At 39.0% G+C, this 17,375-nt stretch overlaps 1 protein-coding gene across 1 annotated transcript in view; it reads right to left on the bottom strand.

Moving 5' to 3' along the window:
• Positions 1–17,375, bottom strand: part of LOC124721169 (structural maintenance of chromosomes protein 4-like) — a 249,531-nt gene that overhangs the window by 108,623 nt on the left and 123,533 nt on the right. The window contains exons 9-11 of the mRNA XM_047246005.1: positions 8,192–8,313; positions 564–804; positions 274–476 (exon numbers count right to left, since the gene is read on the bottom strand). Of these exons, the coding sequence (XP_047101961.1) occupies positions 274–476; positions 564–804; positions 8,192–8,313 (566 nt within the window). The remainder of the gene's footprint in view (positions 1–273; positions 477–563; positions 805–8,191; positions 8,314–17,375) is intronic.

The raw sequence follows: 17,375 nt of genomic DNA, 5'->3' as shown, positions 1-17,375 counted from the left end.
TAAACTGATTCATGTACTACACATTGAGGCTACACAAACCTAATAAATGTGAGGCATTCACTGAATATCATACTGAACTATTTTTAATGTCAGCCTTCATTATTTTGACTCAAATGGTGCAATTAATTTATGTCTGTGCCCAGATGGTGAATTATTATCACAGTCAATGTTTCAGTTGTGCTTTCTAAATACTCATGTACAACTGATAGTAAAACAAAGAACTTTCACTCTGAATATAAATATTCAGTATTAGGCAAACCAGTAAATACAAACGTTTTTGGTGGGTTTTCACAAGCCGAACGAAATTTCTCTTGGTGTTCGAGGGCAATGAAAGCAGCCTGTCCAACTTTGGACTGACGTAACAGCTCAATGCACTTCTGAGCTGTTCGCACTGTATCAACAACAATATGGTCCAGTTGACCACAAGCTGTTGAAATTGCCACATCATATTTCTTGTCTATGGCACCAAGATCTCCCTGCAAAAGACAACAAGTACACCTGATATTTATAAAAATATTGTCATTGTGGATAACAATTACAGAGAATAAAACAGGACTACATACCAGCCTTCCAAAAAGGCCAGGGACAAACCCTTTTGCTTTGCACTGCATCAAATGATCAACAACCTTATTATTTGAGTGTAACATACTCATTGCAGAATGCGCTTCTTCTAATTTCATTCTCAGAACACGCAGTTCCTCTGAACATTTTCTCTCTTCGTGTTCCAATTGCTCTCGTTCATTGCGAGTCTGCATCATCTGCTTCTCCATGGCTGGCAATTTCTGCAATATTTGCTTTTCTTCCCTGCAAAGAAGTTGGTTTTGTAAAGCAGTGACAAAGACTGACAACAACTACTCAACATTTTTCAATTAGTAGGGCCATAAAAATCAGTTTCAGTTTCTCTGATACTCTGTGAACTAGTAGTTACTTGCCTCAACAGTCCTTGTGCTCATTAACCAAATTACCAAAACTTTGACCACTTTATCTACAAATCAGAAAAGAATGTTCCTGCAGTTATAAATGAAGACGAATTTTACTTCAAGATGTAGGCGAATTATTTTTAACCCTTTAACTGCTCTGGACGTGTTAACGCGTGCATTTTTGTACCTGTCCCTGTGTGCTCTGAACATGTTCACGCGCGCCACCAGTCCTCCCACCTGGTACTCTGAACATGTCTACGCGTAGACATGTTCAGAGTACCAGGTAGGAGGACTGGTGGCGCGCGTGAACATGTTCAGAGCACACAGGGACAGGTACAAAGGTGCACACTTTAACTCGTCCAGAGCAGTTAAACAGTTAAAATTCAAGTCACTTGTGCTCTCTTCACTGAAAGGGCTACACAAACAACTTATGGGGATTATTACTATCAAAATATTGAATTTGGTTTGAGAATGCCCAATAGTGCTCCTAACCATTGTTTCCATTGATTAATGGGACTGTTTTATAGGTGGAAGGCAAGCATAAGTTTCTTTTAAGCACATTTGTTACCAGATTACTATGATTCCTGCTATTATTATTATTTCACCTAAATACAAAGTTAATTTTGTACCTTAATACCTTATAATCTAGAAGAATTTTATTTCTTGCCAGTTACTATAATCCATTAATATATTATGTTCTCAGCAATCACACGCTCTGTATGTACTTACATTTTTGTTTCACTGTATGTCCACCCAATGTAATAAGATTATGTCTGCATGGAATTCACACGAAATGCCAAAAACTAAAAATTAAATCTAAGAACTGTCATAACCGTTTGCAAAGAAAATGGGCCATGACCAATCAACCTGGATTTATTAACTAACTGTCAGCTTTTTGGTCTGAAAATACAATCCTGCTTCAAATCTGATGTGTACTGGAAGATATAAAAACCAGTATCCTAACAAAAAGAACCCAAGTGAGTAAACCAACATTTTTTACAAGAATACATAATTAATATGACTTTAAAATTAAAAAACTTAAATGTTCAATTTTGATAAGTGTTTAAAAAAATAATTAACATGCATATCAAACAATGCAAGCTCAAACAATGCATTTTGTGTGCAAATACGCAAATTACCATAAATTCAAATTTTTCAATATTGCCATGTTACCTACATGACCCACGAATGTTATAGTTGTCCTACTGTACCTAAATAAAAACAATTTTTGGACACAAGAAAGTAATCTTCAATATTTCTGCCAATACGTATCTTTTTAATGTTCAAATATAAGCATTAATTCTACAAATAGTTGTATGCTACAGTTTCCCTTTGAACTGAAAATACGTCAACAGATATATTCTGTTCATGGGACAAACTCACATCCGCCATCATATCTGATATACTTCATTTACTAATTCAGCTCAATTTTGGATGGTTGTCAAGTTACACATGTGCCCGATCCCAACAAATACTACTTTTTTTTGCATCCAATTGTACATTTTGCACATAATTTGAATCATTCACCGAAGTACGAAGTTTGTGAGCATACCTTTTGGCGTATATTCTTGAGAGGGAGACTGAAAACCTAGTTTAAGCAAGATGGTATAATTTTCCATATGCTGGTACTAAAAGATAGCAAAAGAATGATGCAGGTAATAGTCACAAAATCAAACCACAGGGGAAATAATGATTTATGACAAACTTACTCTTCCAATTGAAATATCGATCAGAACCATCATTTGGTTATCTGCCTTAACCCTCCACAGTTCTCTGTCCCCCACTTTCCTCTTCATTCTTTGCTACCCTCCTTGCAGTCTACTGGTGAAATACAGCACATATTATTCTGCCCTGCCTTCTCTACCCAAGAATAAAACTTTCAACTGCCTCTACTAGAAAGTAATCTCTTCTCAAATCAAGTCCTATCCAGTTTAGCTTCCAATTCTTCATTATCATCAACTCCTCCATTCCCCACCATATCCACATTTCACAAGCATCAATTCTCCTCTCATCCAACCTTCTCAATGTCCATGTTTTTGCTACATACAAGGACACACTCCATATCAGACATTTCACTAGTTGCATCCTGAGTTCTGTATTCAGACCACTAGCTAACAGTCTTTTCTGCTTTTGAAATGCCTCTTTCATCAGCAGCATCCTGACAGCTCCTGCTCAAAATGCCAATCTTCCCCATTCCAAGTCACCAAATACTTGAATCCTGTCATCTGTTCTGTCGTTTCTGGCCCTAATTTACTGTGTATTGTGTATTAAACTGGGGACCTAGAAACAACAGAGGCTTCGTCCTGCCGTAGCCCTCAGTGGTTCACAACTCCACAAGACGCCACACCTCACCGCAGCCCCACACCGAACCCAGGATTATTGCGTGGTTTGGCCCCTAGTGGAAATCAAGGAACATAGCATGAAACCGAGCACCATTGTCTATGGTGCTCTGTATCTTGAGGACAAACAAAGAGATTTCTATTTGCAGAACCCATGTTGATTTTTATACAGGAGATTTTTGTTCTCAAAGATCATCACAATGTGTGAGCATAGGAACAAGTCCATAATTCTACAACAGACTGACTTCAGCACTGTAGGTCTATAATTGTGCAAGTCTGTTCAATGCCCTTTTTGAATGTGGAAATTATTCACACTTTCTTCCAATAGCTAGGTAGTTTTCATTGCTCTAGTGACATATGAGAGACTATGGCCAGAAGGGTAGCAAATTGCCTATTCACTGTTGACTGTTTTCATTTATTTTCTACCACGCGATCACTTGTCATGAGATCCACCAACTTGGCATTTGTGTGACAACTGAAAGGCAGAACTGTAATCTGGTCTTCCATTGTGAAAAAATCTCTGAACAGCGAATTCCATATTTTCAACTTCTGTCAACGGTTTCAGTGGAAGTATGGTCTCTGAGTTACTTAATAGATGATTTTGATTCATTTAATGACTTTAGATTAGATCAAAAATTAAAATTTTTAGTCAGACAATTTGATAAAATTTTAATTTGAAGTTCATTAAATGCTTTCTGCATCATAATCCTCAAGCTCACTCTGGCTTCATTCAGCTTCTGTTTGTCTACCAGTATTGGATTTGTCTTAAATCCAAGAGGAAGCTCACTTTGCTTTTGCTGTTATGGAACCTCCATCGGTCTTTTCCATCCCTCTAAACACTACTTGGCACATACTAAATGCAAGGCATATTTTACAACGCTTCTGAGTTTTGGCTATTTGTGTTCTACATCTTTGTCCTTAGAACTGAATATTTGATGATTATTTTGATATGCTCCAATTGTCCCCCGTCACTCTTGCTAGCCTAAAACACTATCCCATCTTTATTAATATTCCTTGTAATGCCTGTAGTCACGAATGCTATCACAGCCCTACGATCACCGATTCCCTCCTTTGTGGTAAGTCATTAGGAAAGTTCAGGCCTGTTAGTTACTCGGCAGTGTAAAGACATTCTACAGATAGATAGATACATACATACATATTCTGCACACCACTGTATGGTTATGGTGAAGAGCACCATGTGCAATTTACTGGTCACTTTCCTATTCCTCTTGCAAATAGAGCAAGGGAAAAAATACTATCTATATGCCTTCGTACGAGCCCTTATTTCTCGAATCTTTTAATCATGAAAGGTAGGAGGGCAACAGAAGGATTGTTTCACATTCAGCTGCAAATACCTCTGTTCTGCATTTTCTCAACAGTGTTTCACCAAAAGAATGGTGTCTTTCCCCCAGGGATTGCCATTTCAGTTCATGAAGCACCTCTGTAACACTCGTGCATTGATCGATGTTAAGAAATAAAGCAGCATACCTCTGATTTGCTCCCAAGTCTTCCTTTAATCTGACAGCTGGGGACTGCAAACACTTGAGCACAAGCAGTACTCAAGAATCTGTCTCCAGTGTTCTATACACAGTCTCCTTTGTAGATAGGTTACACTTCCCTAAAACACTCCAAATAACCCCAGGTCTACTATTAGCCTTCCTTACTACCAACCTTATGTGCCTGTTGCATTTCATATCACTTTGCAATGTTACATCTAGATATTTAATCAACCAGTATCCAGCAACACATCACTAACACTATTCAAACATTACAAGATTGTTTTTCCTACTAATCTGCATTAACTTACATCTTTCTACATTTAGAGCAAGCTGCTATTCATCACAACTAATTGAAATTTGTCTGAAGTCATCCTGTATCCTTCTACAGTCACTAACAGTACTTTCCTGTATACTACAGTGCCATCAGCGAACAGCTGCAGCTTGATCCTTACCATAGCCATCAAACCCTTCATGTGGGTGGGCGGAACAAGAATGGTCCTATCACACTTACCTGGAACACTTCTGATACCCTTGTCTCTGATGAACACTCACTGTCAAGGACAATGTATGTTGCCCATACGTGTTGGTTCTTTAACTATGTGCTCATAGTAATATTTAGACAAGACATACAGAATAATCTCACACAAATCGCTTTCTGTGGCACCAGTTTTAATTGTGACACTCCCATTCTATAGATGACAAGTTGAAGTGGTCCCTATTAGTCATATTTTCCAATTCATCTCTGAAGTGCCCTGAAACCAATTTCTGGCACAAACGGTCTAAAACGCATCCTATTACCATTTTTTGACTCGCCTTTTATGCTTACCTTTACACAAACTATTTCACATACAGGATCTGCAATAACCTGAACAAATAAATATGCTACCATCTATGACATCTAACATACCCTTGGGATATTCTAATCCGAATTTGGGATTTCGTTGCTATTCACTTCCAGTTTCAACCAACTCCGAGTATTATTTGTGCATAATTACTTTTAATTAGCAGTACCAATTCTAGGACCTTACCATGGATGCTGCTACAGTTCAGAAACATTATGGTAATATTTTGTATTTCCAATCTCAGAGGACAAACATTCTGAGAATAATGTGGCATATCTATATTCGATTTCAGCATGAAAAGTCATCACTGATTGCGAAGAGGGGTGGTTCTACCCTAAAAAAACTCTTCTGCATGGTACAAGTACTCTGCTACCCAAGTAGCCACTTCCCGACCTATTAAGAGGAGCCCTACAATTCTCTACCCGACACTAAGTTGAAAAATTTACAACCAGTATCATCACAGAATTGTCTCAGCCTCTGGTTTAGTCCTCCCACTGTGTTCCAAAGCAGAGGACCAGAACTTACTCTGGGTAAGATGGTACAAATAGTGAGCTGAGCAAACAACCAGCATGTAATGCTAGAAGCCTTCACTAATTCAGCCAAATGCTGAAAGGAACCAAGGATGGCCTCAAAACTCATGCAGCAGGCATTGTTCATGCCAATATGAGTCACATTTTGCAGCCAGTTGGATTCAGTGTGTTCAAAACCATCTCTAATTAGATATCCCAACAAGTACACTGAGTGCACATGCATTCTTTTCTGATCTGCTCACTATTGCCCTCAGGGGCTCCGTTGCCTGCCTGATAAGAGTTCTCAATTGCCTGATAGAGTTCTCAATGACCAGCAAACCCACCTCCGATTGTCCAGACTTAGGAATATTTGATACTGTCCCAACAGATGAGCTGGCTTAACTGCGTTATGAACATTGGGCAGCACCTCTTACTTGCACGTAAGGGATAAGGCAACAACCACGTGGTCCGTTCGCACTTTTGACTACCGTCCCCATATATGTCACGAAACAGGTCTGCCACTCACTCTCAAAGGAGGGAAAACTGTTCAGATGATGTGCAATGGAAGACACAGTAGCATCAGTGTTGCCAGGGGATTCTAGTAGCACTGTAAGTGTGTCAGCTTTCGCCACTGGTGCCCCAATGTCACTGCAGCTTAGAGCAGCAGCCTTGCCAACAATGGTCAACACAGCTTCTACCCGTTTCCAGACAGCGGCTAGTTCTCCGTACATCCACGCACCCTCCCTTTTCCTGCTATGTAAAATACCACATATAATCATGAATAAATCTACGAATCTATTAACCAATCAGTACAGGACTAACTGAGAAAGAAGAAACTGACCACAAAGGTTGCAGACACCAAGTAAATGAAGTGACTAACACTTAAAGCAGCAGAAAACTAGATCACACAGTTAACTCACTCTACATGGGCAATCAAAAATATGGTTCAGATGGCTCTGAGCAATATGGGACTTAACATCTGTGGTCATCAGTCCCCTCAAGCTTGGAACTACTTAAACCTAACTAACCTAAGGACATCACACATCCATGGCTGAGGCAGGATTCAAACCTGCAACCGTAGCGGTCACGCGGTTCCAGACTGTAGCGCCTAGAACTGCTCGGCCACACCGGCCGGCAATCAAAAATATGCAAACTCTTGTAACAAAATAAATAGAACACAAATAACTGAACAACTACTGTCCACTTCAACTTAAAATTATGGATGAATAATACCGAACTATACAATCTTTGCACAGAGATGATGATGCTGCTGCTGCTGAACTATGCCCAGCTGTAAGAAGCGGGCTCTACTGAGAGTGGTATGCCCTTGCCTTTCTCTAACCTGTGAACAGACTGAGCCAGCCAGTTGAAAGGAGCTTCTAGTTTAATTCAGTATTTCCTTATGTTTTTTCTTATATTTGCATCTATATTACAGCAAGCTCCTTCACTGATATGTTACAGTTATGTTCTACATTAAAACCATCATTCTTTGTTAGCTATTAATAGAAGATATTTGTTTTGTTAAAATCGTGGTGTTTTTCAATATTAGTAACTGCAGCAGCCTTCATTTGTGCACTTTTAGTATTTCCAACATACTTATCTAAAACACAAATGAAATATAAACCTAGGTTTCAACCAATAGTTTCTTTTCTGCAAAGGTGGAGTGATTCTGTTTAATACAGAGATGAGCTAAGCAAGCATCTGCCACAAAAGAATTTTCTTCTTCAAATATCTGTTTGTTACTGCTGTTCAAAAATGTACATCATACGTCATATTTTGTATAATAAAGTTACATATGCTCTCATAACTGATGTCCCACTATACCAGTACTACTGTCACACTGAAGGCACCAACTATTAAAATAATTATTTGAGCTATGCATGGAATTTAGTAATTACTGCCAATTCATTCTAGCCACCTCAGGTCTTTTAATTAATTTTCGTGAACAATTGTAGAAACATTTCAACGATCACCAGAAATGTTGCTATGGAGACCACAGAGAAACTAATACAGCTATACCAAGATATGAACAAACAATCCTACTTAGTAACTTAGGATGTCATTACACTGTGAGTTACTTACTCTCTTTTTGCTTGCAATATTTCTTGCGCCTCCTGTAAGGCATTCTTTAATTGCTTCAATTTTTCATTTTCTGTCTTTTCTGGCAGCACATATACATCTAATTCTGATTTTGCTATTTCATACTGTAAAGAAAAAATGAGCATGTTCAATTATGGTTTACAATTAAAAAACACTTTTCCTTGAGTATACATGTTTAAAATACAGGGTGATGAGAAACAGTCTGAAAAGCTTGTATGGATGTTGCGGGTTAGAATGTGCTGAGGAATAATTGTTAAGAAAAACATTCAATATGATGCACTATTTCCGAGTTAATTTGCATTGAAGTTAGTCAATCATGCCATTGCCTGTGCAAATTCAAGCAGCCTGCCAGAGACGATAACTTAGGATGGTAGTAATGATCAAACCCAAGCCAAAGGCCTAGCAGTCTCATGCACTACCCTCCACGCTATGAGGGGGCTGCTTCAACCTGCATGCCCAATGGCCTGCTTGGCTAACTTCAATGATAATTAACTGTAAAATGGTGCACTGTATTTTTCTCCTTCTTAACAGTAACTTCCCAGTACAACCTACCTTGCAACACCCTTACAAGCTTTCCAGACACTGCCTGACCACCCTGTTTATACACACATTCTTTTAATGATAGCCGATCACTGAAAATTTAAGCTACGGTACTAATTTCCTCTATCAGTAAAAAGGAGTGCCTATAAAGCAATGTTTAGCATTCTACTTTAAAAATTTACACACATTTATGGTGCTGTATGATTTGGTAAGCGAATCATTATATATATATAAAAAAAGCAAGTGAATACCGATGTAAACCTGCAAATGCACATGGCCATGTTACATAAACTTGTTTGATTATTGTTTCAGATGTTTTTTGGGCCACAGTTGTGAATTTTGATCAGAATTAATTTGAGAGAAAGTCTATTACTATATTACTTCGGTTATTTATTGGGATTAAGATATCATTAATGTAAATCAAAGTAGCAGCTAATGATTGAAACCCAGGTGAATCATCAAGGTCTTCCTCATTGTTAATTTTATGTTATACCTAAAAGGGCACTGCTTGCAATGATGAATCTCTTCATTTAACTGAAAGTTCTAACGAAGAGGCACGTCGATGCCTTACGGACTGTTTTATTCAGAAATACAGAAAGAAAGTCTCTGCACATTCCTTTTCTAAAGCTTCAAAATGTTAAGATAGTTTGTCTGAAGAAAACTGAAGTGGCATTGAGAAACACAAAATGCAGAAAGAGGAAGGGTGGACAGAAAGAGGAAGGGTGGACAGAAATAAAGAAGGAAGACAATAAAAGACTGAAAATAATCAATTGTTGACAATATAATGTAATTGGATAGATAAAAAAAATCTACTCACTAAGTGGTGTCAGGAGACACACACACACACACACACACACACACACACACACACACACACACACACACACACAGAGGTTTAACTTATGTAAGCTTTCGGAGCCAGTGACTCCTCCTGGCAGAGCAGCTGAAGGGGAAGGAAGATGGGTGAAAGAAAAAACTGGAGAGGTTTAGAAGAAGGGGTACCGTTCAGAAAAGTCACACAGAACCCAGGGTGAGGGGAGATTTAACGAACGGGATGAGGAGGAAAGACTGATTCGTCATAAGTTAAGCCTTTTTGTGTGTGTTCTGCCGTCGCTTGAGTAAATTTTTTTATCCATACAATTACACTTTATTGTCGAAGATGATAGAAGGGTGGAGTGAGGAGCAATACATAAGGACTGTGTGTTTTCTGTGGCGAAGTGCTGGGGAGCATATGTTCTGCTGTTATTGTAAGGTACTACATGAATGATATGCACTTTGGGCTAAATTCCTGGAAGCTGTATCACTTAGTTCATATAAGAAACTTAATCCTCAAAAAGAACGCTTTGGGCGGGCTACAAAGTTCAACAAGGACTCAATGTTCAATGTTTTAAATTACACGAGTCACAGCCAGTCTAAAGCAATCCAGTCATGCGACAGGAACATAATGAGGTGACTACTCATACAAGTCGTGCAAGAATTTTAGTTATTCTTATGCAAGATGACAACCATCTCAGAACTCCAAACAACAAATCTTATGAAGCAGACTCCATTCTGCTATTTGTTTTCATGTTGTCAGTGACATTCAGCAACCATTTTGGAACTGGTCTTTACCTAAGAGGGTTGGTTTCACTTTCTGGAAAACCAGAACATCAGAAATTCTAAGCAACCAGAACATTCAAAATTCTAAGCACACCTGGCAACAACACATTTCATGGAATACCTGGACCATGTTTAGCACAGTCGCAATGTGGCTGCAACCAATTGCCTGTTTCCGCAACTGTGCTGGCAGCAGAGGTGTGGGACATGAATATATAGAATTTTGGAAAGTGTACAGTAATTATATTTCATAACAGAGGCAAATACATAAAATAATAACCGTTGGTTGCCGGATTTAGGGCCCTTGATGGTGCAGTCATTAGTACATCTTGAAAAGTAATTGCAACTACCGACTCAAGGGACAGAAAATAACGAAAAATAAGTAAAAATTTGAGGAATGATATTAATTTATGAACAAATACATAAATTTTGTGGATTAGACTATAAAAAGACTAAAGGTATCTAAAATAAACTCCTTGTAAGGTTCAGGTAACTCCAACCACCTTAAGAAGCCTTTACATTCACCTTCCTGACAGTTTAAGGATAAGATCTCTTAATATGGAGCACATAAATACAGCCACCTGGAGAGTATATAAAATGTTTTCTGTCAATTTGTCACATTTGTAGGGTGTCAATGCAGGACTCTCACTGTTAAGTCGCCTTTAAAGAGGGAATAAACACTAATTAAAGAACAGCAGCATAAATGAGCTAAATGCAACTACCTTAGTCCATTATGTGACTGGAAGGTCGCATATGGTCCACAGGGTGTATACATGGACAAGGAAAAAAAATTTCCAGATTTTTCCCGGATCTCCCAGTTAAAAATACATTTTCTCATGTGTAAATACACTTTTTCTGTAGTAAGTGACAGTATACTTTCCATCGGAACTGTAAACTTATCAATCCTTTGAATGGATATCGTTTTATAGAACAGTGTAGAATTTCTCGGTACTTTAGAAAATGAAACTCCGAGGGGGGGAGAACACGTTTTGGAAAGATATTTGGTGTGCAGCAAATGTATGCTGTTTTCGTATTACGAAAGTATAAATTCGAATTCCACCAACTGGAAAAGCTAATAGTTTAAGTTAATATACTTAATAAGCTACAAGAGAAGCTAAGCTTTCACATATAATGTTGATCTGTTTAGCGCATGTTACACTTTAAAATACATCACACAAATACGCCAGTAACATTTTTAATACCGACATAAATCTCTGATCTTCTGGGCTCTAAATTCTTCTAAATGTCTCATCATCAAAAAGTTTATTTTTAAATGAGAGCAAAGGCTCTGTGATTTAAGACATTCATCGTATGTTCTGTCACATAGTTCACCTTGCGTAAAAGAAAATTTACTTTGAAAATAACGCTTTTCAAACCACAATTCGCAATATTTTTCTGCGACCTGTTAGATTCTTTTCAGTAGTTGCCAGACAGCGCCAGATAAGCGTCGCCGTGCTTGCACAGCTACGGTAACGTAGGAAGCCCATATGTTCGTACATGTAAAACATTAAAAGATCTTTCTTACATTATGTCATAAAAGAAACATGACATCAGAGGATACTCCAACAGCATCGGAATTTCATGAACCATAGCAAAATGCATAGTTCACCTTAAAGCGCACATTCGTATGTCCGGATTCCCAACGACATAGGCCTCGACCTGATATTAAGCTTCTCGGTGTGGTTTTCAGGACGTAGATTTTCTTGCAGTACCAGTCCTGTATTATCTTATGTTTGGTTCTTTATTATGGCACAATGCCATATGTGCTAGAAGATAAAAATGTGCACTTGAAATGCAGCAAAGAGTTGAAACTAGCCAATAGTGTGGAATAAAATACTTCGTTTCAAATAAATTAACTGCCTCAGCAGGAAAGCTTAAATAAAAGCCAAATTTCTTTAGCAAACTGACAAAAATAACTTCATTGTTCTGCAAGGCAATTAATGCTTGACTGTCAGGAAGGTGGAAACAAAATCTGCAACTAATAACACATTCAAATAATTATGGAAGGCTAAAATGTATTTTAATTCACTTAATAGCTCCCAGCCACAGAAATCAGTCTTGTTTTATTTGACGTGAGAGCAGTAAACGAAGAGGAAACAAAAATCACTAAATGTAAACACGGGTCACGGGAAAACTACCCCCCCCCCCCCCTCCCCCACTATAACAGACTGCTCTGTGCATCATAACGTAAAAAAAAACTTTTCAAAAATAAGTTCATTTTGTAGTGCACATCTTTCTGAAGAGTCATACATAAAACATATATCTTCAAGCAAATTTAAGACATGTTATTTGATCTTAAGTGTGCCGAAGTGTAGTGCCACGCCTCTTCAAACAACTTTCTTAGACAGCATGGCACCGTATTTCACTCTGTGGAACTCAAACGTGTATATTTCGTAATGGATGCCATCAAACTATTTCAGGACAGTGGAAATTAAAATGCCATTTAGTGCCTCTCCGCCTCCCAGTTGGCCGGTCTGACATCCTGCCCCTCTTCAAAATAAAAATCGCAATTAATACTGGATGGGATTATTTGTAACCGGGCGATCAAGAACTCTTCATAAAATCTCTACTCTTTATTGCCTATTAGCTAATAACCTGCTTTCTGTGTGACATAAATTTAATATAGGCTACCTAAAACCAGTAAAGACAAAGAGAGAGGCAAGATAGAAAAATCGCTAGGACCTAAGGATTGAAGAAATGTGTACTATCTAATCTTGCTACAGCTTTACATGGCGTGATTTCCTTTCTGCAAAAGAACTATTATCTCAAAGTACGTCAAACATTTTGCAACATGAAAAATCGAAATGTTGTCGTCTAATACTGAAAAACCTGTTAATACAAATAGTACCCAAGACTTGTGTGGTTTCTCGATATGATTACGTCTATTTTGTCACTGTGTGCTGGATAAAACAAAATAGTCCTTTCTAATATTGCAGCAATTGTAACACACACCAAATAAGCAAGACTGTTTTGACAATAATTATCATTTTTGTAGTACAACAATTCTCGAAGTACTAATACAAAATACCTACTTGGCCCACTACAATCAAAAAGCTCTATGTTAGGAAATAGTTTCAAATTTCATTCATATACTCCAGCTTCTCATGCACAAGACCAAAAAGTGGTAGAATAAAATTTTTGTGTAAATTTGGAATAGTCATATACTTCTATAATTTGTGTGATGTCTCCGTTTCTTCTCCTTCCTCGTTCTAACACTAATTCTGTAACTATTTCTACCACTGTCAAAACTCGTTCCCAGTTACCTTTACTAATCTGGCCACAATCACCAGTTTAGTTACCCAGTGATTATTCTCCAGTTAGGCATTATTACATGTTCCTACAATGCGTTTTCCGTGCTTCTCCCGGACTGGAACTTAAGCAGCTGCTAGCTGGGAACTACAACTGGCCCTGTCTAGTGTAGCGATCTGGTCAAAAATTTTCTGTCAGAATTTCATTTTCTTGGATACACCGTAAAGATAATAATCTTTCTTACCTGTTATTCCTGTTAGTTGTTTATTTCCACTCTGGTAGTCTGATTATGGATTTCACTAGTAATTATGACGACACTGAACATTTGCAAACTGAATCAACCACAAACAAGCAGCAGTTGGCATTCACCGGTTCGGTTTTATTCCGCTCAGCTCATATAGCCCCGTCCCGTTTTGTCTGCAGAAAAGTTCATTGCTAGATGCAATGAGGATTCCCCTGGCAGACACATCATGTACACTATGCATGCATTCAAAAATCAACTTACGATCCATTCAGAAATAAACTTGGAATATGTTCACCAATGTTCACAAACCAACAGGGATGTGTTTCAAAATCCTATGAGTAATGGATATACCGACATGCGCTGGATGCTAGGTGCTCTGTAAAAAGGTTTTTTCCTCAAGAAATTTGCCGCCTCATCCCTTCTCAACTACTCCTTCTCTATGTAGATAATCTAACACTCACTTGCTGTCTTACCTCTGCAACCTTCAGAATTTCAGAGATTGTATTCCAGTCCACCTAGTCAAAATCTGTCTCTTAAGTCTACAAATGCTATAAACATGGGCTTGCCCTTTTTCAGTTTATATTCTAAGCCATAGGACCAGCATGGCCTCAAGTGTTTCTAGGTTCCTCTGGAAATGACACTGATCTTCCTCCAAGTTCAGCTACTACAAGTTTTTTCACTTTTTTGTACATAATTCACTAACAAGGGGAGGCCGCCAATTGTGAAATTCAGATTCGATTCATACTGCGCATAATAAAAGCTCATGGCCAGAGGTGTAATGTGGCAAAGCACCAAGATGCACCTCTCAGCCGTTGTCGAGAAAATCGACAGTTAAAAGAAACCGTTGCGGTGAAATACTCTCTACGATTAATAACTCTCTACAGCGTCATGGCGCAGCGGTAAGTGCTCAGGTTCGTAATCCGAAGGTCGCCGGATCGAATCTCGCGCCATGCAATTTTTTTTTTATTCGTTGTTTGTAATTCAAATATAGTATTAATGAATTGCTTATGCATGTTGGTGAAGGCGGATCGCTCTCCAATTGTACCGCCTCAATTTTTCCGTTTGTTTAACAGGGTGTACCAAAGCTCTCCCATCCGCACTGATTTTCGACAATGTTATAAGTTGCGCTAGGGACCGCATCTACCTTCTTTCGAAGTTAGCAGGCAACTACGCTGTTATGCGGCGGCTCGTTTCGGCCCATTCAACATCTGTCCTTCAAGTGTAAGGAGCGAGTAACTGAGATTATATTTCATACTTGCCACAGCAAATTTGTGTTCGTGGGGTCTCTATTCTAATTCGAACGTTTTGACTTACACTATACGTATTCGTTTCGGAATATCGTTTCTACGTCTTCCGTTAACTATGCGTGGTTAACATTATGAAGACAATTAATAACATTTGTGAAATACAACTGTTTGCGGAAAACATAATGATGCTCGAAGTCGCCAGTTTTTCCACGACAAACGACTTTCAACAACTTATTATACACAATTGTTGCAACTGATTGCCGGGAAAATATATATATATATATATATATATCTCAAGCTTTCGCAACAAACTGTTGCCTCATCAGGAAAGAGGGAAGGAGAGGGAAAGACGAAAGGAAGTGGGTTTTAAGGGAGAGGGTAAGGAGTCATTCCAATCCCGGGAGCGGAAAGACTTACCTTAGGGGGAAAAAAGGACGGGTATACACTCGCGCGCGCAATTCCTTCAGTCTTAATCTGCAATTCACAACCAATGAATTAAATTCTCTCCCCAGGAATGTTTTGCAGTTTAAAATCTGGTTTCAAAATTTCTTATCAATGTAATCTATCTGAAACGACTATCTCCAGGTGTCTACAGTCTTCTTTTAAATGATGTGCGGGTGCACAGTGTCTTGATGGAAGATGACTTTCTTCCTTGCTAAACCTAGCCTTTTTTCACATATCTTTTGTTGCAATTTGTCCAGGAGGTGAGCACAGTATTGTACAGTAATTGTTTGCCCCATGGGGAGATAATCTACAAACAGAATGCTCTTTGCATCCCAGAACACTGATGCCATGACCTTTCCCGTCGAAGCTTGTGGTTATAACTTGATACCAGTGCCTACCAATTATAATTGGATATTACAGCACTGAGGATGGTCACCAAGTGACCGAAAATCGATTTTGTTGACAATAAAACAACAAAATACAGCCAATGATGATTTTCCTTCCAATTCTATCCACTATTTGGTCGTGGTGCACATAACACGCCATGGAGTCGCCAATCAAGACAAAGATGTAGAAACCATATCTGGAGTACAATTTTTTGGATACTGCACAATCTTAAAATCACATTGGGCCTCCAAAGACACCAAGGCGGCAGTGCACTCCATCCCTGGGTATTTTCATGCCTGACAGATCCACATTCTTGAGGCAGTCCGTTGCACGTATACCAAATGGCTGGGTCACTTGGGGCAGATTCCTGAACAGTTGTTCAAAGGTGGGTTGGATCACTGTACTAAATGCCAATGACTGAGGTGACGCTGAGATTTTCAGCACCTGTCGAGCCAAAAGGATACGTTGCCGAATCCAGAGTGGGGGATCACCAGCCTCTGCACACAGACTCAGAACTGGGCTGGTCTGAAAGGCTCCTGTCGATATCCGAATGCCCGTATGGTGGACAGCATCTAAAATCCGGAGGTAAGAAGGACGGGCCAATCCATAGACCACGATGCCATAGTCTAAGTGGGATCGAACAAATGCCCTATAAAACTGTAGGAGGCAGGACCTGTCAGCTCCCCATGTTTTTCCACCAAGGCATTTCAAAATGTTCAACAACCGGAAGCCCTTTGTTCGTAGGTCTACATCTACATACATACTCCGCAATCCACCATACGGTGCGTGGCGGAGGGTACCTCATACCACAACTATCATCTTCTCTCCCTGTCCCACTGCCAAACAGAACGAGGGAAAAATGACTGCCTATATGCCTCTGTACGAGCCCTAATCTCTCTTATCTATGTGGTCTTTCCGCGAAATATAAGTTGGCGGCAGTAAAATTGTACTGCACTCAGACTCAAATGCTGGTTCTCTAAATTTCCTCAGCAGCAATTCATGAAAAGAACGCCTCCTTATCTCTAGAGACTCCCACCCGAGTTCCTGAAGCATTTCCGTAACACTTGCGTGATGATCAAACCTACCAGTAACAAATCTAGCAGCCCGCCTCTGAATTGCTTCTATGTCCTCCCTCAATCCAACCTGATAGGGAACCCAAACGCTCGAGCAGTACTCAAGAATAGGTCATATTAGTGTTTTATAAGTGGTCTCCTTTACAGATGACCCACATCTTCCCAAAATTCTACCAATGAACCGAAGACGACTATGCGCCATCCCCACAACTGCCATTACCAGGGTGTATACATGGACAAGGAAAAAAATTCCCGGAATTTTCCCGGATTTCCCGGTCAAAAATACACTTTCTCCCGGGTGAAAATACACTTTTTCTGTGTTAAATGACAATATAACTCTTCCTTGGCACAGCAATACTCATCAATCCTTTGAACGTTTATGGTTT

Source organism: Schistocerca piceifrons, chromosome X (genome assembly GCF_021461385.2).
Source record: "Schistocerca piceifrons isolate TAMUIC-IGC-003096 chromosome X, iqSchPice1.1, whole genome shotgun sequence".
Taxonomy (NCBI): domain Eukaryota; kingdom Metazoa; phylum Arthropoda; class Insecta; order Orthoptera; family Acrididae; genus Schistocerca; species Schistocerca piceifrons.
This window is presented reverse-complemented; position numbering and strand designations above follow the sequence as displayed.